Source organism: Xyrauchen texanus, chromosome 20 (assembly GCF_025860055.1).
Source record: "Xyrauchen texanus isolate HMW12.3.18 chromosome 20, RBS_HiC_50CHRs, whole genome shotgun sequence".
Taxonomy (NCBI): Eukaryota; Metazoa; Chordata; class Actinopteri; order Cypriniformes; family Catostomidae; genus Xyrauchen; species Xyrauchen texanus.
Window position 1 is genome coordinate 31829937 of NC_068295.1, and position 23037 is coordinate 31852973.

General features: G+C 40.5%; 1 protein-coding gene across 2 annotated transcripts in view; it reads right to left on the reverse strand.

The window, feature by feature from the left end:
- The window catches only part of LOC127660773 (calcium-activated potassium channel subunit alpha-1-like), a 292795-nt gene that overhangs the window by 69141 nt on the left and 200617 nt on the right, over window positions 1-23037 (reverse strand). For both annotated transcript variants that reach the window (XM_052151187.1, XM_052151188.1), the window contains exons 10-16: window positions 16531-16641; window positions 14550-14655; window positions 14206-14288; window positions 12613-12682; window positions 10940-11095; window positions 6085-6194; window positions 5344-5412 (exon numbers count right to left, since the gene is read on the reverse strand). In XM_052151187.1, coding sequence (XP_052007147.1) covers window positions 5344-5412; window positions 6085-6194; window positions 10940-11095; window positions 12613-12682; window positions 14206-14288; window positions 14550-14655; window positions 16531-16641 — 705 coding nt within the window. The remainder of the gene's footprint in view (window positions 1-5343; window positions 5413-6084; window positions 6195-10939; window positions 11096-12612; window positions 12683-14205; window positions 14289-14549; window positions 14656-16530; window positions 16642-23037) is intronic.

The following is a 23037-nucleotide window of genomic DNA, read 5'->3' on the forward strand; positions in this document are numbered from 1 at the left end:
ATCGTTACCCTGGAGGGGGGAACAAGGTGATGGCCGCCAACCTGGGAACGGGCCAAGCCTGGCTGGGCCTCTTTTCTCTCTATGTTTTCTCGCATAGAGCAACTACGGCCGAGGCCCTTACACGCATTGAGGGAAGGGGGTCTTAGCCCTTCTTTGAGGGGAAGAAGACCCTGCGGAGGCCACACCTACCCGTCGGGGGAGGCAAAGATTGGCGAATGCAACACATGGCCTATTAGGACCTATGTGGAAAAAGATGGTGCGGTGGTAGATCCAGCCTCGTAGAGGGGGGAAGCATACAGCACGGCGACCGAGGCAGCTGTAGCTGCCCAAGGGAGACACGGGGGTCCGCTCGTGAGGGGACAGTACTGTGGAATTACACACAGGGGGAGTCCAAGCAGGAGGCCTTACCTGTGGAGCACCTATTCCAGTACAGGGTAGCCTTCAGGTACCTGTAGTGGCTTGGGTCGGCGAGTTCCTCCGCTGAACTGCGGACCCAATAGGGCTAGGGAGGAGTCAACCAGCGACCCGAAGATGGGGTCACCTGGGAATGGAGGCACACTATTTTACCCCGGCTGAGGGAAAGGGCGCTAGGCGCAAGCGATTCAGCCGGTCAGAAGGTCAGCGTGTTACCGAGTTCTACGGGCTCTGACATGAGAAAACACGGAACGATACTGACTCAACACCGAGATTGTAAAACCTTGAGAAAGTGTTAGGTGTTGCCCACCCTGCTGCTCTGCAGATGTCTGCTAGGGAGGTGCCCCTGGCCAGTGCCCATGAGGACGCAACACCCCTAATGTAGTGAGCTCGGACCCGCAAGGGGGGGCACGGACTGGGTGTGATAAGCCAATGAAATGGCGTCGACAACCCAGTGGGCAAGCCTCTGTTTGGAGACAGCGTTCCCTTTCCGCTGTCCCCCGAAGCAGACAAAGAGCTGCTCAGAGCGTCTAGTGCTCTGCGTGTGGTCCAGATAGATACGCAAAGCATGTACTGGACACAGCAACACAAGGGTTGGGTCTGCCTCCTCCCGGGGCAGCGCTTGCAGGTTCACTACCTGATCTCTGAAGGGTGTGGTAGGAACCTTGGGCACATACACCTTGAGGGTGGAGGGGGACAGCCTCCTCTCCAGCCTCTCCTGTAGAAACACGAGCACTGACCTAACTGCACACTTCTGTGGGTCTTCGGCTCGGGAAGAACACCAATCTGCGAACAGACGCCACTTTAGGGCGTAAAGATGCCTGGTAGAGGGGGCACTGGCTTGGTTGATCGTATCTATGACGGTCGATGGTAGGCCGGCTAGATCTTCCGCATCCCGTCCAGGGGCCAGACGTGGAGGTTCCAGAGGTCTGGGTGCGGGTGCCAGAGCGTACCACGTCCCTGAGAAAGAAGGTCCTTCCTCAGGGGAATTCGCCAGGGAGGGGCTGTCGTGAGGAGCGTGAGGTCCGAGAACCAAGTCCGGGTGGGCCAGTAGGGGCCACCAGAATGACTTGCTCTTCGTCCTCCCTGACCTTGCATAGCACCTGTGCAAGAAGGCTCACTGGGGGAAATGCGTACTTGCGCAGCCCCGCGGGCCAGCTGTGTGCCAACGCATCTTCCCCGAGGGGAGCCTCTGTCTGGGCATACCAGAGCGGGCAGTGGGAGGTTTCTTGGGAGGCAAACAGGTCTACCTGGGCCTTGCCGAACTGGTCCCAAATCAGCTGGACCGACTTGGGGTGGAGCCTCCACTCTCCGCCAGGCAAGCTTTGTCTTGACAGTGCATCCACTAACACATTGAGGTTGACGGGGATGTGAGTGGCGCGCAGTGACTTGAGTCGCTGCTGACTCCAAAGGAGGAGACGACGGGCGAGCTGTGACATGTGGAGGGAGCGTACTCCGCCTTGGCGGTTTATGTAGGCTACTACCGTGGTGCTGTCTGTCCTGACTAGGACATGCTTGCCACGAATTAACGGAAGAAACTTCTTCAGGGCAAGAGAAACAGCCAGCAGCTCTAGGCAGTTGATATGCCAACGCAGCAGGCCTCGGTTCAACCGGCCTGCGGCTGCGCGCCCGTTGCACGCGGCGCCCCAACCCAATTTGGAGGTGTCGGTTGTAACCAGAACGCATTGGGACACCTGCTGCAAGGGTACTCCTGCCCGTAGAAAGCAGAGGTCTGTCCAGGGTTTGAAGGTTTGGCGGCAGGCAGTGGTAACTTTCATGTTGTGCGTGCCACGGCGCCATGCTCGTCTCGGGACTCGAGTCTGGAGCCAGTGCTGAAGTGGTCTCATATGCATCAACCCCAGCGGCATGGCCGCCACGGAGGATGCCATATGCCCCAGGAGATGTTGGAATCATTTTAGAGGGACCACGGCACCTGGCTTGAAGGAAGCGAGGCATTTCAGCACTGACTGAGCACGCTCGTTGGAGAGACGTGCTGTCATTGAGACCGAGTCTAACTCCAAACCGAGAAAAGAGATGCTCTGGACCGGGGTGAGCTTGCTCTTTTCCCAGTTGACCTGAAGCCCCAAACGGCTGAGGTGGCTGAGCACCTGGTCTCTGTGCACGCATAGTAACTCTCGGGAGTGGGCCAGTATGAGCCAGTCATCGAGGTAATTGAGTATGCGTATGCCGGCTTCTCTGAGCGGGGCGAGGCATGATGTGAGAAATGGCCTCCGTCTGCTTCTTCACCGTGGAGAACTGCTGGGCGAAGTCCTGACGGTGTTGCCGAAGAGGCCAAACTGGGAGACAGGGGCGTTGAGGAAACGAGTCTTGTCACCTTCACGCATCTTGACCATGTTCAGCCATAGTTGACGTTCCTGGACCACCAGTGTGGCCATCGCCTGCCCGAGCGCCTGCGCTGTGACCTTCGTCACTCTCAGGGCGAGGTCGGTCGCTGAGCGCAGTTTCTGCAGCGTGTCGGATCAGGGCCACCCCCGTGCAAGTTGCATAGTGCCTTGGCTTGGTGGACCTGCAGGAGAGCCATGGCATGCAGGGCGGAAGCGGCACGTCCGGTGGTGCTGTAGGCCTTCTCGGTCAGCGAGGATGTTGCTCTACAGGTCCGGGAAGGGAGTAAAGGGTGGCCCCACCAGGTGGTAGGGCTTCAGGGGCATAGATGGAGCGCAACTGCCCTATACACCTGGGGAATCACCATGTACACGTGGTGCACTCTGCCGTCGAGGGTGGCGAGGGCAGATGAGCAGGTGGCGGTGTGACGAGTGGAGAGGGGTGCTCTCCACGAATACGTCAGCTCATCATGCACCTCCGGGAAAAACGGAACCGGGGGGGGGGGCGAGGCTGTGAGCGGCGCCCAGACCCCAGGAACCAGTCGTCCAGCCGTGATGGCTGTGGGGAGGATGGAGAGTTCCAGTCCAAGCCCACGCTGTTGGCTGCCCGGGAAAGCATGTCGGTCATCTGTGCGTTGGCCTCAGCCTGGGCGTGCAGGCCCGAAAGCGGCAGCCCAGGGGAGTCCTCAGCATCAGATACCACGCCCTCCGATGCCGCGGCGAGCTCATCTGCTTCCATTGCAAGAGGGTCGGCAGACTGCCTGTGAGGAGAGTCGCCGCCGCCTCGAGCACGGACGGGAATCAACGAGCGTGCTGGGGTGCGGGTGGTCCGAGGGGGCGTACCTGGTGGAGCTGCACACGCTGCCATCCCCAAATCGCCTCCTTCGCAGCCGCATCGTCCTCAATCCCGTGGGAAGAAGGAGCAACACGGGGGGCGGCTGGAGTGGCCTGCTCACGGTTGTAAGCAAGCCGCGACCGCAACGTTGTCATGGTCATGTTCTCGCAGTGAGAACATGAACCATCCACAAACGCAGCCTCGGTGTGATCGCTACCCAGACACACGAGACAACGCCTGTGGCCGTCGGAAGCGGAGAGCACTCTACCGCATCCAGAAACAACACAGGGGTGGAAAGGCATCTTTATAAAGACGCGTCCTTAAAAGGATGTTCAACGCCGCTGTGTTTTGCTCTTTTAGAGGAAATTACTCTTTTAAATACAATCACTCTTTTAGGAAAAAAGGACTAGTGAGAGTTCTTTTATGATCTGCACTGTCGAAGCGCCCAGGGGCAGGAATGCACAGCCGTGCAAACAGGAGAAAGCTGCTGTTGTGCGCCGTGGAATCCAACAGCATGCAGTAGAGGAATGACAGGAACTCGGTGTGTAACACGCAGCAATTGCAGACACAACCATCGGTTCCGAAGAAATTATCTGAATGAACTCCCGTATTTGCGCCGCTTAAACACCCGTATGTCCGGGGGCGGGACATGCAAATACTGGTTGCCAACTCTCATTGGCCTTTTTTCATAGTTCAGAGGTGAATATCGGCGCTCAAGAGAGACCCCTAGTGTCGCTTCTCTGACACAACGTGGAGAGAGTGACAGAAGGGGAACAACTTGCTTTACTATTCACTTTTGGACTTTTCACCTGGACATTGGAGCATACATGTTCCCATACATTAAAAAGCACTTCCAGCTTCGTCCACTGGGGGCAGTGGTTCGAATTTCAGTATACACAGATCAGTTTCAACTTTCAACCTACTGTCGCCAAATTCACAGCGAGAGGTATAAATAGTATGGCAGATTCCTTACCTACTTACAACTTTCTACTGTGGCACAACATAATGATATCATACTGCCCAGCCCTAATCCGCAGAAAGAAAGAAGACGCACTTGGAAAAATATGTTGTTTGCTGCATGTCAAGAGTATATGGTAACCAAAAGAACCAGGTCTTCTTATTTTTGTGAGTGTTTTCAAACCAGATATTGTTTTAAACTAAACTCATTAGTATTAATTGTGAGATATTAATGTAAATGTATTAGTAAGAGTTACAGTGTACAGATATATTGAAACACATGTTGCGGATGTGGGAAAGGGGTGGTGGGATTTGGTAAAGTCTGAGTTATTGAGACAGAGTACTTCATGTTATTAGTTCTAATGGGTCACTTCACAGAATGCCACAGGAGTGCTATTGATGTAAGGCCCTTTACTCCGAGAGTAAACAACTCATCAATAGAACATAGGGAGTCTGAGCAGATGTCATGGCTCTTCAGTGACTCTTACAGACAGTGAAGGGCATCTGTGAGGCTGTGAGAGTCAAGCTGAGGTGAACTTCCTCCAGTGATTGAAACGATCACATGCTGTCTCAAGGAGACTGATTTAAATTTGAAATCATTTAATTACTTGTGGGAAGATTTGATGATGAAATCCTGTCAGCCTTTTCTTACTAAAGAAAATGTATACCATGTTAAATAGGAATATTGTGCTGTAGTGGGTCTGTGGAACCAATGAGGGATACAACTGCATTGCCCCTCTTTGGTCAGTTCAGTGCACTGTGATTAATGGAGTTTAACACCAAAGGGGGACAAACCTGCTTTCCCTCTGCTCTGACTTGTATTCGATAGCGATCAACAATAACTTGAGCTTCACATAGCACAACCTGCAAAAGAAACAAAATAAATTTAACGTTGGTAATATGCCAAATATAAGCAATTCAGTTAAGTAGCATGCTAGTAAAGAAGTTATAAGGCCCATTAGATTAGCCCTCTAAGAAGTTATTGTTCCCCCTTAGAAGAGACTAAATATATTTTTAAAGGCTCTTTCTGATACTGTGCTTAACACACATAATTACCCACCAACTAAGACGTGGATAGGAAAATATTATGTTTTTAAAGCTTTTATATGAAGATCAGTGTAACAAACTGTAGCTACACATTAGATAAAGCTCTGACAAAGCATTTGACGGATAGGAATATGAAGCTGGGTTCTGATGTGGATCGAGCACAGTCAGTTTGCAGTCAAGTAGGGATAAAGTAAATTGAATGTCTGACAAAACTGGATTGCTTCTCTGAAATTTGCATTGTTTAACAAATGCCTACTTTAGAGTGCAGCAAAAGCTACAATTTTCTTAAATCATATGATGGAGCCTCACTACTTTTCTCTCTATTTCTGTCTCTGTCTGTCTGTCTGTCTCTCTCTCTCTCTCTCGCTCTCTCTGTACTTGTGATGAAAATTCAATAAATCATTGAATTTTCTGTGTTTTCTGATGTAGCATCAAATCTAGTGTATAAGCATCCAGAGCTCCCATGCTTTGGAGCAGAAGCATACTTACTCACAAATTGCAGGAAATGAAAGCCCCACAAAGGCACTGGACAGGTACTCAGTGTACATTTCATTGGACACTCCCTCCAGATAATACTTCTGCCATGTGTCCTCCTCAATCTGCAGTGCAAAGGCAGTTGAAATCAGTTACACATACACATGGAAAGCTATGCACACTGCATCTCTGAGTTAGTTGATATGGAACCATTTCACATATCCATAGCAGAAGTAGACACATAGTAGGGTAAACTTGAATGGCTATCCAGGGTAATATAATACAAAGTACAATGTTGTAAATGTACACTAAATGTTTTTAAAATTGGAAATATAAAAATCTTCAAAAAGCTACATTTACGTTGTTATAAAGGCGGAAAGGTGAAATAACAGGTCTGTGAAAAGGGTCCATTCGTGTAAAACACAACGGAAGCAAAATGTATATTGTGTCTTAACCAGATGTGATGAAAGCCATCTTTTCCATGGAAATCTATGTTTTTTTCCTACCCAGCCAAGACCGTGACAAGGTTTCTATTTGGTTTCTATTTCTGCATCATCACACAGGTAACCCTGCCAATGTAAAAATCACATTGGTCCAAAATTCTGCTCCACAGCTGTGTATTAAATATTGCAAATGTTCTGATTGGATGTGTCATGTTGTACAATGGATTTGTATTCAGTGTAAAGAGACAATTTGCTTGTCGCTGGAAATGGTGCACATTGCTTGTCACGTCGCACCTGATTAGGTGCTGTAAAGTTGTTCTCTTGTTTTTCAATAGTGTATATGATTTCACACCTGTAACATTTCAACCTTTGTGGAACAAAATGTTGCCAGGACTTGAGTTGGATAATAAAGACTGGTGGAGAATGGCATATTCCTCCATCTGAGCTCATGGCAGGTCTTTTCATCATCCTCTCATTAAATGTTTTAGTATCAGGGGTGGGTGGGGCGGTGATAAGCAGCAGGGCTATTAGGCAATCACTCTGCCATTAGTCAGCCATCTCGCCCAGCCAAAGTCTGTATGACTGACAGTCAAGATAAATGCTATCAAAGCCAGGCACAACTGCCTGGCTAAGAGCACTTGCATTCTTGCAAGAGGGCAGGAATCTTTTAGGGCTGCACTGATAGCTGAAGTTTTGTCATTTAGTCCTAAAGAGATGGCAGCCATTTACGATGGGCTCCCTAAATTAAACTGCACATTTGCACCTTGCCTGTCAGAGCTGATGTAAATGCTATGGTAGTGTGCCCTCGCACCGACTGAAAAACGATCTCATTCAGTCCCTCTCGAGAGCCTGTTCCTAATCCACTTTGTTTACTGCTGTTTTCAAAAAAGATATTAGAAAAAATGATGACTGTCCTTGTGGTTTTATTTTTAGAGAACAGGTTTATACCGCAGACAACATATAAAATACCTTAGTATAATGCAAAACAAATCATCTGTTCGTGGGTGTGGATGTGTGTAAGTATATGCGCCTCTGGGTTGTGGGTCTCATTAACACCTTTTACTAACACCCTTAAGCTCCGCTTCCTGAATGTCCACTCAAATCAGCTGTGTTGCCAGTGCTTTGTAACCTTGATCCTCCATGAGACTGGCACTCTCACACATTGTGTTGTTTGGGTCTCACAGTGCCTTGTGATGTAAAACTGCTGACCATAATTGACAATTCAGATTTAATCAATTTCAGATGAGGCAAAATAAGGCCAATATTTTCAACATGTAAAAAAATATATTTTCTCTCAACTAAAAAAACAAGAAATGTTAATTAGCTATCTCTGATACCATGCTTTGTATATATTTTATATCGGAAGAATAATTTGGTTATTGCCTATTACAATTAAAAGGGATAAACTTGATGATAGAACAAATTTTTTTTTATTTTAGTCTTCGGAATTCAATCTGCTATTAATTCCATTCGATTCAATTACATTTTATTTGCATAGCGCTAAATATACTGTATATATAATACATATACAATACATAGTTTCAAAGCACCTATCTTTTCAGGAAAGGAGGAACCAAGACTCAGTGTCGAAAGCTCTTTTCGTTGGGCTAACACCAGGGGTTATGTGACCTGAAAGATTTTCATACTTTTATTTTAATTTAAATTTTATTTAGATTTTATTTTAATTTGGAAATGTATGATCCAAACTTTATGTACAGTATATGAAATTATAAATTCAAGCAATTATGAATTACTATACATTACTATACATTAAAATGTGTTACATGAGTGAGCACTTGGCGTGAGAAACGAGATATTTCAAGTGTATTGTTATAATGTATTAAAATATATATACACACACACACACACATATATATATATATATATATATATATATATATATATATATACAGTATCTCACAAAAATTAGTACAACCCTCACATTTTTGTAAATATTTGATTATATCTTTTCATGTGTCAACACTGAAGAAATGACACTTTGCTACAATGTAAAGTAGTGAGTGTACAGCTTGTATAACAGTGTACATTTGCTGTTCCCTCAAAATAACTCAACACACAGCCATTAATGTCTAAACCGCTGGCAACAAAAGTGAGTACACCCCTAAGTGAAAATGTCCAAATTGGGTCCAAAGTGTCAATATTTTGTGTGGCCTCCCGAAGGAAGTAATTCCCATCTGGGATAGCACGAGGGTGAGTCAATTATGAGATAATTTTCAATTTTGGGGAACTATCCCTTTAAGTTTAAGTTAAATAATATAAAACGTATAGCTCTGGTCTTGCATGCTGATTGCTCAATACAGTGTTTTAGCCTTGTTAAAAGTATAGTAAATGTTATGACTGAAAAATCTGTTCACCTAGATACTAAGTATATCACTGCGCAGCACCCACAGAGGTCAACTATTTATATTAATATACATGTCAGGCACAATATCTTTTAGCAGAAGGATGGTACATCATGAATGTTCCTGTTTGACAGTCTTAAAGAAGGGTTTTGGTGATACCATGGTGTACTGCATAATTCTAGTCTGACAAAGAGGTTGTGTGTGGTAGGCTGTACTCTGGCATGGGTGGTCTGGGATCTCTCTCTGTGTTTTAAAAAAACTCTGATGCATTTTTGGACTGCAAATTGGACTATTTTTTACACTCAAATTTAAAAGCTCACCATTCATATATACTTTGAACAAATTGAAAAAAAAAAATCAAATTTTTCAGAGAATTGCACAAATAAAAATTACAAATCTCAAATTATTCATAAATAATATTGTATGGGTTTATAATCTTAGGTTAGATTTTTGTTGTTGTCCTAAATTTGTACACATGTAATACTGGTTATGTTCACTCTACCTCACTTGAAAAAAAGCACTGGAAAGCACTGGAAAAGCACTGGAAAAAATATTTTCTTCTCTTTCACTTTCAATCACAATATACAGATCTGAAATGTATGTGGCGCTCTAACGCATTTTAGCCCTCACAGGCATGCTCGTCCATAGACGTTCAGTCTAATTTTGAGTTCAAGCACTACCCTTGTTGTTTCATTGATTATATTAGCCTCTGAGTGGACTAGAAGCTCAGTTTAGGTGTCATTAGAAAGCTGAGATACTCCCTTTTGCAATGATAGAAGACATTTTATCATCAATAGTAGAAAACATATTTTTTGATCATTTGTATTGCATGCTTTTCCTTCTGGATGACATATTTTGTTCTGGACATCTAATATAGAACATTGGATTATTCAGCCAAGCAAGCTTACAGACAAGTACATTTTGCTTTGTGATTCTTTTGAAAATCTTTGTAACTCTGGTATTAGGGCAAAACAATTCAATATAATTTTCAATGCAAATGTTTTTGGGCTTATTTTATTATTTTAAGTGACATAAATGCGGAAGTGATGTTATCTCTGAAAAGTTGAGGTTCTAAGCTTTAAACTTATGTATACAAAGACTTTAATGTTTTAAGCATAATCTTTTTTCACGATATAGCACCCCCGTTTCGACCCGCCAATGTTTAAGGGGTTAAGGGAAGAGTGATGTGCCCTGCAGATGTTTCCACACATATCACATTTAAACAGTCATTATGAAAGTCATTCCTCATTGCTTTATGGCATGAGAATGTTGCTCTCAATGTTGAAAGCGTGCACTGTCATAAAAAAAACAAGAAAGTAATATAGCCCCTTGTGGATTTGAGAATAAGTTTTACAGTCTCTGTGAAATTCTTCTGCATGATCACTTGCTCTCTCTCACTTTTTTCAGAAGAAATCCATCCAAATCTGAACCACCTGACAATAACCATGCAGCCATGGCTACTCAGGCTTCAGACTCTTATATCAAGTGTTTTCTAAATACAACACCATCCGCGTAATGTGGGATAATACATTCAAGAAAAGAAAATCATTAAGTTATAATGTGAATTTGATTCTCAAAGACTTTGCAAAGTTCTTTGGATGTTTGATAAGAGTACCTTCAAAATGCCTTAAATGTAAATGTAAAATCTATATCTGTACGACTTTTTGAGCAGTCTGCTTCAGTTGGATGAAAAAACAATTAAATTTAAATTAAAGATGGATTTGGGGTTCCATTCATATTGGCTATGAAGTAGACACATGGTTCGCATTTCCCTGCTCTATCAGCATGCAGGAGGACAGTAAGAGCAAAGAGCAAAAAAACATTAATTTACATCCTCACTTCCACCATGCCATTGACTCTAAATTAAATTACCTCATTATGGCAATTACATCACTGTGTTGCTGTCCCGAGCAAGTCCCAAATGAGACGGCAGGGCTCAGAAGATGATTTACACAATACTGTAATGGCCATGGTGATTGAGCTGAAGTTGGAATGAACTGGAGGGAGGCTGATTCTACTTTTTGGGTTTTATCAAAGCCAAAGGGCTGACAGGGACGACGGTACCTTGATGTATGACCTCATGGAGAAGAGATTGGCGAGCATGGTGGACAGGCCCTGTGCCAGGCAGCTCTGGGCAATGAAGCCTGCCTTCAGCTCGGCCAGGCAGATTGCATCATCGCCTTCCTTCCAGTTCCAGCTGGGAATGTTTAGCAGATGGGCCTGAGGACACATGGGACGAGAATCAAGACAAGGGAAAGTTAACATTGTCCCCTGCTGCAACATCTACCAAGCATATTAAAGAAAAACAACTACAACAATGAAAATCAGAAAGAAATACTTTATTTACTGAGATTAAAAATTTCATGATTTTGTACTAAATTAAAGACACCATCAAATGGCTTGATGAGCAGTTTTATTTCCTTTGCAGAGTTATTTCCTATTGAAAAAGGAAGTTTGGGCGGGACATTTCAAAGAGCGTATCCCTTTTTATAAACAACCAACAGCTTTTAATTTATGTCACAGCTGTCATTTGCTACTAGCTGGTCAGAAGCAGGTTGGTATTAAGGGAAAGGAGCATTTGATTGGACAAAAAAAACTGTATAGTGCAAGATAAGCCATTCATATTGTGGGTCCATTTTACCCAGAAGAGAGAGACTGTAACTGTGCAAAAGTTTTAGGCAATTAAGAGGTTTCACAAAACATTTGTCTTAAGATAGTTATTTATATCTTCAGCTTAAGTGTCAACAGGAAATATACATTTTAGATTCCTAAACATTCTTTTTGCAATTAGAATAGAACAGAAGTACACAGATCCCTGCAACAGATGCCATTGCCCCCACAGAGACCCCCACTGAACACCGAGTCAGTCTGGGATTACATAAAGAGACCAAATCAATTGAGATAGATAAATGGATAAGAAAATAGATAACTGTGGCAAATTCTCCAAGAAGCTTGTAAAATCCTATCTGCCAACAACCAAGAAAAACTATTCCCAGGTGTACCTAGGAGAACTGGTGGAGGTCACACCAAATATTGATTTATATTTTTTCTTAACTGGACTTTGTGTGACATTAATTGATAAATGAAAACTATTTATGGCATAATATTTTGAAGAAATCCTCACTATGCAACATTTTTCACAAGGGCCTAAATGTTTTGCACTGTACTGTATGACTAAAAGCAACAAAAAGCTTGAAAAAAACATTTCATGGAGGTTTAACGGTTTTATTCATGGGTTTAACTGTTATTTTTTTATATATCTTGTTAGATTATAAAATTCTTTCAAATCTCATAACAGTAGCAAGTCACTATATGTCATATCTCATTGAAACATAATGTATCTGTGTAGCGAGTTCTCTGACAGCCCTCTAAACAGTTGTCTGCAGTTGACATTCAGTTGTTCTCATGTGAACTGTCCCATGAACAAAACACATCCATCAAGTCATTAAGGAAAACATCAATCTCCTGCTTCCAGTTTTTCCTGATGAATATAAAGTACTGTGCAAGTTGCTGTAATCAAGAATAGACACTGAAGAAAATCATGTTATAATGTGTATTTGAATGTGTGACTTTGTAAAATTGGGCTTGTTCTTGTATGACACAATATTCACTGTAACATTTCACGTTTATGTCCAATTTTACAGCCCCTTTGTACATTGTATCTATTCTTTTTGTTTGTTTATTTTTCATTAGGTTGATTTGACGTGACCCACCAACAGATAAAATTCAATTTCTACCTTGTTGTGGTACTGCAACATCTGAGTTATTATTCTGATCTTTGGATGGTAGTTCTTGATAGATATTACTCTGTAATTAAAAGAAACACATGAATAAACAAGCATGAATAACTTTACAGGCATTTTAAGTAGGGATGGACATTTTGGGCATCTTGAGTACTCAAAATCACTTCTCAAGGGTGGGGGCACATACACATGTACATACATGTCAGACAGATGTCTTTGGCTTCTGCATTGCATCTAATTGTTGTTCCAGTGTTGCATAATCATTTTTACAAGCTGCTATAATGTAGTCCGTTACAAAAAGTTACAAAAAAATTGGCATAGTCACGGTATAATTCATCATATTTTGTCATTATGTGAAGACTTGCTGGCCATCTCAATTTAAAAAAATGCTCAGAAAGCACATCTCTCTGCTCTACCTTCAGGTTACCGTAATTAATGTAATACGAGTGCACTACTGTTTTTGTCGTGGCTTGCTGAAGCATGTATTTGCAAAATGCGGTTGGCTTGTTCGGAGATGTCATAACCATCGCGTATTTAATCTGCTGTGTTAAGCAGAAAATTGTTTCGAAGACCATCCAGCAGTTTGAAAGGAAGAACTTGGCTGGTGTGTGTGAGCTTTTTCAGAGTGCTGAGCGCTATCTCTGCCCTGGACAGAAAGCGACGGTGCGCTGTGTTGGAGCTTGTTGCTGTGATGATTCAGACCACAAGGTACCACCAAAAAAATCATAATATAATCTCAAAATTAAAAAAGGCATCTCTTTGACATGTTTGTGTATAGTTGCAACTGAATTTTGTATTTAGTGAAAAGCCACAACACGCATGATTATTATTGATCATTGTATTCATGATCGATCATTGCTCAAACTTTCGAGTACTCGATTAATTATGTCCATCCCTAATTTTAAGTCAACATTCGCATTCCATTTACTTCAATAACCTATTTCTGAGAGAAACAAAATATTCAAGAAAAAAATGATGTAGGATGAAACTCCAGTGGGATGGACTGCATCATGAAAAGCAGGTATTCATATTGTACCACTGATGAAAATGGAAGCAAATATGGTTCATTTTGACTACATGTTGGCTAAAGCCTAACCTCCAGGAGAATTGTCCTGGTATGAAGTACTATATATCATAAGCCACTATAGATAAAAAAAAATGCTAAGTGAATGCAAATCAATTCATCTTTCATTTTAATAGAGGAGTCTATGATATGTGGTGGATCTTGGAGCATTCCTTAAAAAATCCAGTCTAAAATTCTCTCTGGTCCTTTAAGTGTGGGGTAGAATTTATTTCCATATTAAGCTGCTGTATAACACATTAGTTGCTAAGAAAAAGCACTCAGACACTTGCCATGATTCATATTTCACATTTCAAACAAGCTGAACTGGATGCAATTCTGAGTATCTCATTCACACCTTCCTGTCACAGCAGAGGGTGAAAGATATCAGCTTTCAATTCATTTATTTTACTGAAGAATGACTCTAGTGTATGTATGACACTGCCCTCAAATCTCAAAATAAAATGTCTGTACTTCGGAAAAATAATGTGCTAATGTGGAAATGGTTGATCCGTCACAGAACTGACCTCATGATATTGGAGGCATCTTCAGCATCGGGGTCTGCACAGTATTTGTTTGCAAGAATCAGGCAGGCATCAGCTGACTCGATCTGTCAAGGTGAAAAAGAAAAGGAAAAGTCACAGTATTCACTAACACCACTAAAGCACCATCAAAACTAAAAGCATGCTGCATTATTACTACAGAATTTCTACATTAATCGACCTGCAATGGACAAATGAAATTATTCAGCTTGTCTGTCACCTTTTCTAATTCTGTATGATTATGTTCTACATGCTTATTAAATTGACATAGCAATCTAAGAGAACATGCTCATTCTGCAATCTACACTTCTGTTGATGTGAAATGTTACCTTTACTCTTGCTAGATCATGTGGGTTGAGGACCGATCCCTGATAGAATTCCACCTGAGTAAAGTGACGTTTGAACAAGGCTTCCAGCTCAAGATTAGGGGAAATACTTGAGTATGCAGGGGAAATGACAGAAAAAAGAAAATGTATGTTATATAATGTGTTGTTAAGATACAGATAGAGGGTAAAGCTCTGTGATTTTGACAATTTTAAAGGTGGAGTGTGCACAGTCATGAGGGTCTAAAGGGGTGTTATGGTTTTGTTTGTCACATGACAACAAAATGGCTACCTGCGTGTTGGTAACAATGCCTGAGATTGTAATAATATTTAGTAATTTAATAATAATTTTTTAACAACTAACTGTTATACTATTATGTAATATATATATATATATATACACACACACACACATACACACAACAGTTTGTTCCGGTCCTCGAATCTGATTGGACAAGAGATGTTCCATGAGTACTGATGGTCTGTCACCATCAGTATTCGGTTGCTTCATTGTGTGTGTATCACTCCACTTGTGTTCGTCATCCTAAACTAAATTGTAAGAGTAGTGCATATGTGTTAAGAGTTACTGTATAAGTGTCTCTTACACGTATTTTTCATTTTATATTTTTACATTACATACGTTAGCCAGCAGGTGGAGACAAATGATCATTTTTGTGTGTAATATGAGCAGTTGGTGACGTGATGTGAATCCGTCAGTCATTATTTACATACAACAGCACTCCATGATCGCTCGTATTACTACTACATAACTACAGCTAGAAAATAGCTTTAAACTGCTTTAAACTAACAACTTCAGCATTGTGGCTCATCACAGCTGAGAGACACAACAGACAGATTCATTACACAACTAATTACTTCTTACTGGAGTTTCCACATAGGAGAAAAAGTACTGTTCAAAATGGCAAAGGATGTTGTGGTTTATATAGAGAAAGACTGTTTCACTGGCTACTGCGAAATAGGGAGAATTACCCCCGCTTGGATGGTTATTTTTCCAGAGAAACCTGATCTCCAGAAAGCTGACAGCATCTCTGATTGGGTGTGGCAACAGGTGATCGCACAAGTACCGTCTCTCTGTCTCTCTCTCTCTCTGTCTGTCTGTCTCTCTCTCTCTCTCTCTCTCTCTCTCACACTCACATCCATCCTTGTTTATCCAATAACTTGTTAGAAACAGCACAAGCCGTGATACTATTTCTGAAGTGACATTTTTTAATTACTAACAGAGGCTTGGACGCATCATTTGTTTTGAACCAGCAACGGCAGATTGTGATCCATCGCATAACAAAGTAGTTTCATGCACAAATGCGTTTTTATGACCGTACTCAGTTTTTCCTAATTTTTTTAAATTTACTTGTTCATTGAACTGTTGTATATAAGCAATATCACACACGCAATCATGCTATATGGCCCTACATCAACACTGCTGATGTAGGGCCATATAGCACGATTGCTTGTGTGAAATTACTTAAATATAATTAATTATTAAAGATTATTTCAAACTACTCATGCCAGCATTTTTTGTAAAAATGTGTTTATCTTTTATTAAGATTTTTATTATCATTATAATTAGTTATTTTTCACACTTTGACACCTTTTTACTTTAAATACAAGAAAAAAATCTAAATTACTTTTAATTCATAAATGTAAAACATGTTCATCATAGTAGAGGTATATAATAAAAAAAAGTGTTAAATACATTTTTTATGAATTTTTGAATAACAAAAAAAATAAACATCACATAATTAACCTTTAACCAGTCAGGCCAATCAAATGGACAGAAGGCAATTCAGAAAATACAGAATTCACCTTTAATACACACCAAATTCCTATTAAAATAAAAAATATATTTTTTTAAGCTCTGGTCTGATTTATTTGTTGTTCTTAATAATGCATGGCTATTAAACTGTTAAAACTGGATAAATGTTTCCATCAAGTCCTTAAAATGTATTCCAAAGGGAATTGTACTTACTTATGAAGAAAAACAATTTCTACATTGACATCATCCCTGTCCTTGTGTAGGAAGTCTTTAAGGAAGTTGGAAACACTTTCGAGAGTGATATGACCACAGACGACAATGTGCCTGTAAAGGGGAAAATTCAGCTAAAGAGTGCAACTCAAAATAAAACAAAAATCTGGTACACCCTAAAAAAAAGAGCATAAAGTCAACCAAAAATGTCTTGAAAACATTAAATGTCATGTCTTTATAACATTCACTGCCCTTTTTAATCCTAACAGCACATGATAACAAACATGTTCTGATAAAGCCCTAAACACTAAATTAAATGCTTTAAACTTTTCAGTAAAAACAAAATGTAATCTTACATTTTAATGTCAGATTGTCAAATGTTCTTAAGGCATAAGTCTCTGTAACCAATTTTTGACATGTATTTCAATACAAATTGACATGTATCGGAACTCCTGTCAAAAGCTTTTAAATTGTTTTGTGACCTGTGGCTGCTGTGAACTCAAACCGTGACTTCTCTCTCTTCCAGGACAGCTACTGAATTAAAAACTTGGGATACATCAGATGGAACAAACATTTGCTTTCAAAGGTCATGGTCTTCTGGCACTCATATGTCAAGTCTCCATAACAAAATCTAGTTTCACTCAAGAGCTCAGTCCCAAAACCTATAAGCTGCCTTACTATATATACTGCCTATTTGAGCAGTTGCCTTTAAAGGCAGCATTCTAACCAAGATAGAACCTCATAAGAGACTGGTTTGGAACTGGCGCCTATTCATTCATACAGCTGCTGAACATACTGGTAACCAGTCATCCTCCAGACATTACCTCAGATTTCTTTTTCGTTCATTCTGGGCCTTTAAACTATACTTTAAATTACACACCAAAGTTGTTCTCAAGAGATTTACAAGTTTGCAATAATCTGGCCCATTGTTACAATTGTAACAAATTAATGGCTACATCTGTTGCTGTTTCAGAGCAATAACAATGCTTTATTTGTAGAGCACAGTTGCATGCAACAAGAGGTAAATGAGTTGAGCTGTAGCCATTTGCTTTGCAGATCGCTTCCATTCCCATGCTGGATTACTTGGTGGTGAAAGTATTAAGAGCTTTAACCATGCACGATCATCAATCTAAATCTGCCTAAACAATATCTCCCCTAAGTAGACAGAAAGTGCTCAAGACTAGACAAAGTACACAGGTTGAAATTACTTTTATCTGAGTGTATGTGCACCCTTAGTTGTTGTGCTTATTTGTGCTCAGATCCATGGCAAACATTAGGTGGATCTCTCTTTGCAGAAGGACTCCAATGAGGCTTTATTGCAGCAGAGTCTGGATGCTATCAGACATAATGGTCTTCACAAATCTGGCCTCGTGTATTTAATGAGTGGTAGTAATTGCACGCTAGACTGTCCTGGAATGAGAGGACCCTGTCGAGTTGATGACTTGGTGTAAAGCCAACAGCGTCTGGCATAGGGGTGCCTTGATGAGAGACACATTATTCATGTTTTCCAAGTTCCAAAAATGCCCTCTGTAGAGCTTAAGCGGAATCTGAGGGCTTTGCATGACAATGCTCTCACTCTTTTAACTGTATAACATCAAAAAAGAATCTCTGGCATGGCCAAAAACACTCTGTGACAGCTTATATCAGACTGATGTCATTATAGGATACAAAAACCTTCTTCACTTTTTCTGTGCTTGAGTTAAAACTTACAGTAGCACAGAGAAAGAAAGCCATGTTTCCATTAAAAAAGCAAAGGAGAATCTATTTATATTGACCACTTGTCTGGCATTCGTTGCGCTATATTTTCGTCTTGTGGCTTTGATTGTGATTAGGGCAGAGGATTAGTTTGTGATTAAAAAAGTACTAAGTGCACTTAGAATAAATTCTATGAACATTTTAGAAGTGGACAAAAAACATTTTAAAAATGTTTAAACAATTAAACCAACTTAAAATCTACACACTTAAAATTAAGTTGTCTTAAACTAAAAGTAAAAAATATACAATAACACCACTGTACTGTGAACAACACACAGTGAAGAGAACACTTGGATTACAACACAATGTTTTGCACAAAATGGTGGAAAATAAACTTAAATTGTGCACAAACTCAGCAAGCAAATGCAGAAGGGCAGTTACCCAGCATGCACTCTAAAAAAAAATTTAAATTAAGAAAACAAAATATGGAAATAATAATCAAACATTTGAAGAAACTAAAAACAACAAGCTCGAACATCATCCTCAGCAGCGACACCATAGATACTGCTCTAATCCTTAAACTGAGCCGACCGAAAAATAGAATATGCAGTTCCCCAGTCTGTTTCCACGATCATAACAGACTTATAATCAACAATGTTTTAGAAAAAGTTGCTTCCAAATGATAGTCATGAGGAGAACTTCACCTGCTGAAAGGAGTGCATGTTTGTACTTAACTTGAATACAAAAAGAACAGAGCTTTAGACGGCCCTCATATGTTGTCCACATGGGGTTGTAGAAAAAATTAAATGAAAATATAAGGATGTTTCTTCAACTTCAGGCAATTTCAGTTCCCAGGGGTGCATTTTATTACAACTAATATATCTAAATTATATTCTCTCTCTCTCTCTCTCATATATCAAGGTCTATTTGTATCTGACTTTATATAACTTTTGACCAAGCATTCATCATTTATTTTTTGGTACTGTTCAAATGCTTTTTATGCACAGATGTTATTATTTTAATAAATAATAAATGGCCTTGTCCCAGACCAAGACTTTCTATATTAAACTATGAAAATACATAATAAAATCATAAATTATTTAATGGTTAAAATTATGATAATCTAAACAAAGAGTGAAATAATTCATGAAATAATTCAATCTTTAATATTTGAAAATAATTCATAAATGTTCCCCCTTAAAGTTTTTACAAACCTTTGTGTACAGGTCAACAAAAGTGTCAATGAAGAGCATTAAATACAGAAAAAGGTAAATAACACAGATTATTTTTACAGGGCACCATATCCTATCAAGCTGTCATTTTGTAATTTAATTATGCAAAAAGTGTTAAAATATTATATAGACTGTGTTTATTTAGGATACATAAAATGTTAGGTATCAAATTAGCCTTAGAAAGAGGAGGCAGCCATTTTATTACGAAAAGTAAAAAAAAATAATTTACAACATTAGGGAATTTATTTTCAGAAAAACTTACATAAATATCATGTGATGTACATACACTGTTAGTAGACAAATTCAATAAACTATTCAGAGTGTGAAAATATTTTTACGAGACTTCACTTTCTAGATGTTCACAGTGCTAAAAGTGCCCAAAGTTAAAGAACCACCCATAAATAAATTTAAATCTCTATACAAGGATATATAGTATAGATGCAATATAGTGAGAAAAAGAATTGCAATATACTGCTATATGATATATTGGGCATAGCCCTACTATGCAGTTAGCTGTATTGTATGCGCATGACATATATACTGGAGATATTCCGCTTTTTTTGTGTGTGTGTTTCTCAATGCACTGTAAGCAAGTGCCCTGGAACAAAAAAAAAAGAGCTTTAACGGAACACATAATCAATCAAATTAGTTTGTGATGGAAACATATGCCTGCATATGAATTCCATATAAATTAAATTATCCATAAATAGAAGATCCTGTTATCTTTCAGTATCATATAACTAACAGGACAATTTCACTGCAATAAAAAATCAAACATCACAGAATATCCATCAGACTGTCAGCAACGCATGGATTGTTCCCCATACACACCTAACCAGAGGTCAAGAAACCAGATGACTGGACCTCTATTGATCACACTCGTTTTAATGTGTTATGAGAGCCATATCAGTAACGGCATTTCTATATGCCACTTCAGCTCTCACATGCACACACATGCCAACTGAGGCCTGATCTCCAGGAGTAGGGAGTGCACATTCTTGGCATGGCATAGATTATGGGGAGGAGCTCAGAGGACGTGCATGAGCTCAGAGTTCACTCAGGGTTTATGTCAGTTTCTGATTCCACTCGTTCAGTTTTGGTGGTGCTGTAATGGAAACCACAGAGACCCTGGGCCATTCCAATGGAATGTTGCTCTATATTGAAGTCATAGATCTGACGGTTCAATCCTACACTGCACACACACTGACATCAACAGACATCACAACTTTGGATGCAGAATGGTTTCAATAACAAAATTTACACTTAAAACTATTGCTAGGCCCTGCACCATGGCCGAACTTGGTTGATCTTAGTGTACAGTAACAGTACGGATGTCCACATAGAGGGCTGAAATTGCTGGATATTCTGTTAATACAGAAGAGCAAGTAATACAATTACATTTTAAGTAGAGACAATCAGGTTTGGACATGATTTATAATACAAAGTTTACGTGTTCCTCTTTCGTTCCTCATTTGTAAATCCTTTTGGATAAAAGCATTTGCTCAACGACTAAATGTAAATGTACAGAGGTGTAGTAAATATTACTCCAAAGATATGATGAGAGTAATTGTTTCATATGATCCTCTGCAAAATTTGATATTTTTAAATGTCCATTTTCATGCTTCTATCGAAAAGGAACCATTATCATTTGTTTTTAATTCAAGCTAAACTCTACACTGACTATTTCTAAAATCAACATTACATCTATAAAGCCTTCAACACTTATTCATAAACACTACCTGACTTATTCATAAAAACTTGAGGGTCTTGAACTTTTCTGTGTTTATGCAGAATTGCACTTCAAAGTTATGTATTTTGCACCAGCCTGAGCTTGTTGGAAAAGTGCTGACAGAGGAAATAAGTTTCCTGACACATTTATCTCTGTGTCGCGGAGTGTCCATTCATAAGCACACAGTCCCATGCATATATAAACAATAATGCAAAGCCTGGTGCCTGTCTTTCTGCTTGGCCAGAGAGCTGGAGCTTTCTGTAATTGCAACCAGATGCATGCATAACCAAAGAGAAAGAAAGTGAGAGAAAAAGAGAGGCACAGCTCTTTTGACAAGGGCTTCTCTCAACACCAGACTGCGAATCCAAACATGGGGCCGAGGCCAAACATAAAATTTCATCAATCTTGTTTCACTGACAGGGAAACGGCATCAAACAAAGGGGCTCCTAATGGCTTTCTTTCAGCTTAGTATTTGCCCTCAAATTCAGATGATGAAAGCTGGACATGACCATGTGTCTGTTTCACGTAGTGAAATGGATTGGGACAGAGAAATACTCGAGAACTTAAATGCGAATGTTTGAGAGAATCGCTGTGCTGATGACAGGGCAGTGTTTGAGCCAGATACGAGTTGGGGGTTCAAAATATCCACATTCACATTCAGGGGTCAACTTTATAAACAATAAATAAATAATAATAAAAATAAAAACGGAAGATGGTAAATGTACCAAGCGGGGCAAAAAAGCAAGCCAATTGCAATAGAGCAGCTCCAGTGCGAGAGCTGAGGCATCCAGGCATTGAGGGTGTGTGCGAGCTGACTGAAGATCAGGGCCAGAGTCAGAGATGAGGCCAGCAGTGACAAACAGCCACAGAGGCCTTTTCTCACTGCAGCATGCATAACCAGTAAAAGCAGCCAACAGACATCTAGTCACAAAGAGCATGCAAGAGATGGATGAAGCATGGAGAGCAGAACTTAAAGCAAAGAACAATAAAGAAATAGACACATGACAATGATGAGACTAAATAAACAGCATTGAAGCTGTTGCGATAGCTATGTTCAGTGTTGGATGTTTATTTGAGTGTCAAAAAAAACAAGTTATATAAGCAAGAGGAAGTTATTTCATTGTGGTCATTTCCATTACATTAGTGCTGTTTCCAAACCCTGTTCCTGGAGGCCCCCAACATTATTCTGAATGTTTCCTAATCTAACGCAGCATTCCAGATAAAGTCAGAGTCACTCACATCTGACATAGACATCTCTGACTGTTAGACGAAAGTCTTTGACTGTTGTACCACACCTCAGTTTTTAATCTCTCGCACAGGAGTATTGTGTTTTTTTTAGATGCTATGTCAAGTAAATAAAATCACTTCAACTTTTAAAAACGTGTTTTGACACACCTGCGTTCTGTTATATTCGTTGCACAAGAATGCATTCAGTCTAGTCAGCCACTAAAAGATTTGACACAACTCATCATCTACTAAGTAGAGTGCACCAAGACCTGAAATGGGTATGTCTGATAAGGGACAAATCCAAAATGTGTAGTGTTGGAGGGGCCTTCAGGAACAGGGTTGAGAAACAGTGCCTGAGGGAATCTAGCAAATGTGAGACAAACACATTGATTCTAGCAGCACACAACAGATGGAAAATAAACAGTATTCATGAAAGCTCTAGAGACTGTAAAGAAATTAAAATGCAGCAGTTACAGCAAAGCCACAGACACAGAGCAAAATACATGGACATGTGGCTTTAATGGCCAAGGTCTCCAGTCACAGTGTGACATTCATTTGTTCTCTATGCGTTCTATTGTCTATTACTGCTTGTCTGCACTAACCCCCTCTCTATCCGAAAAAGGGTGC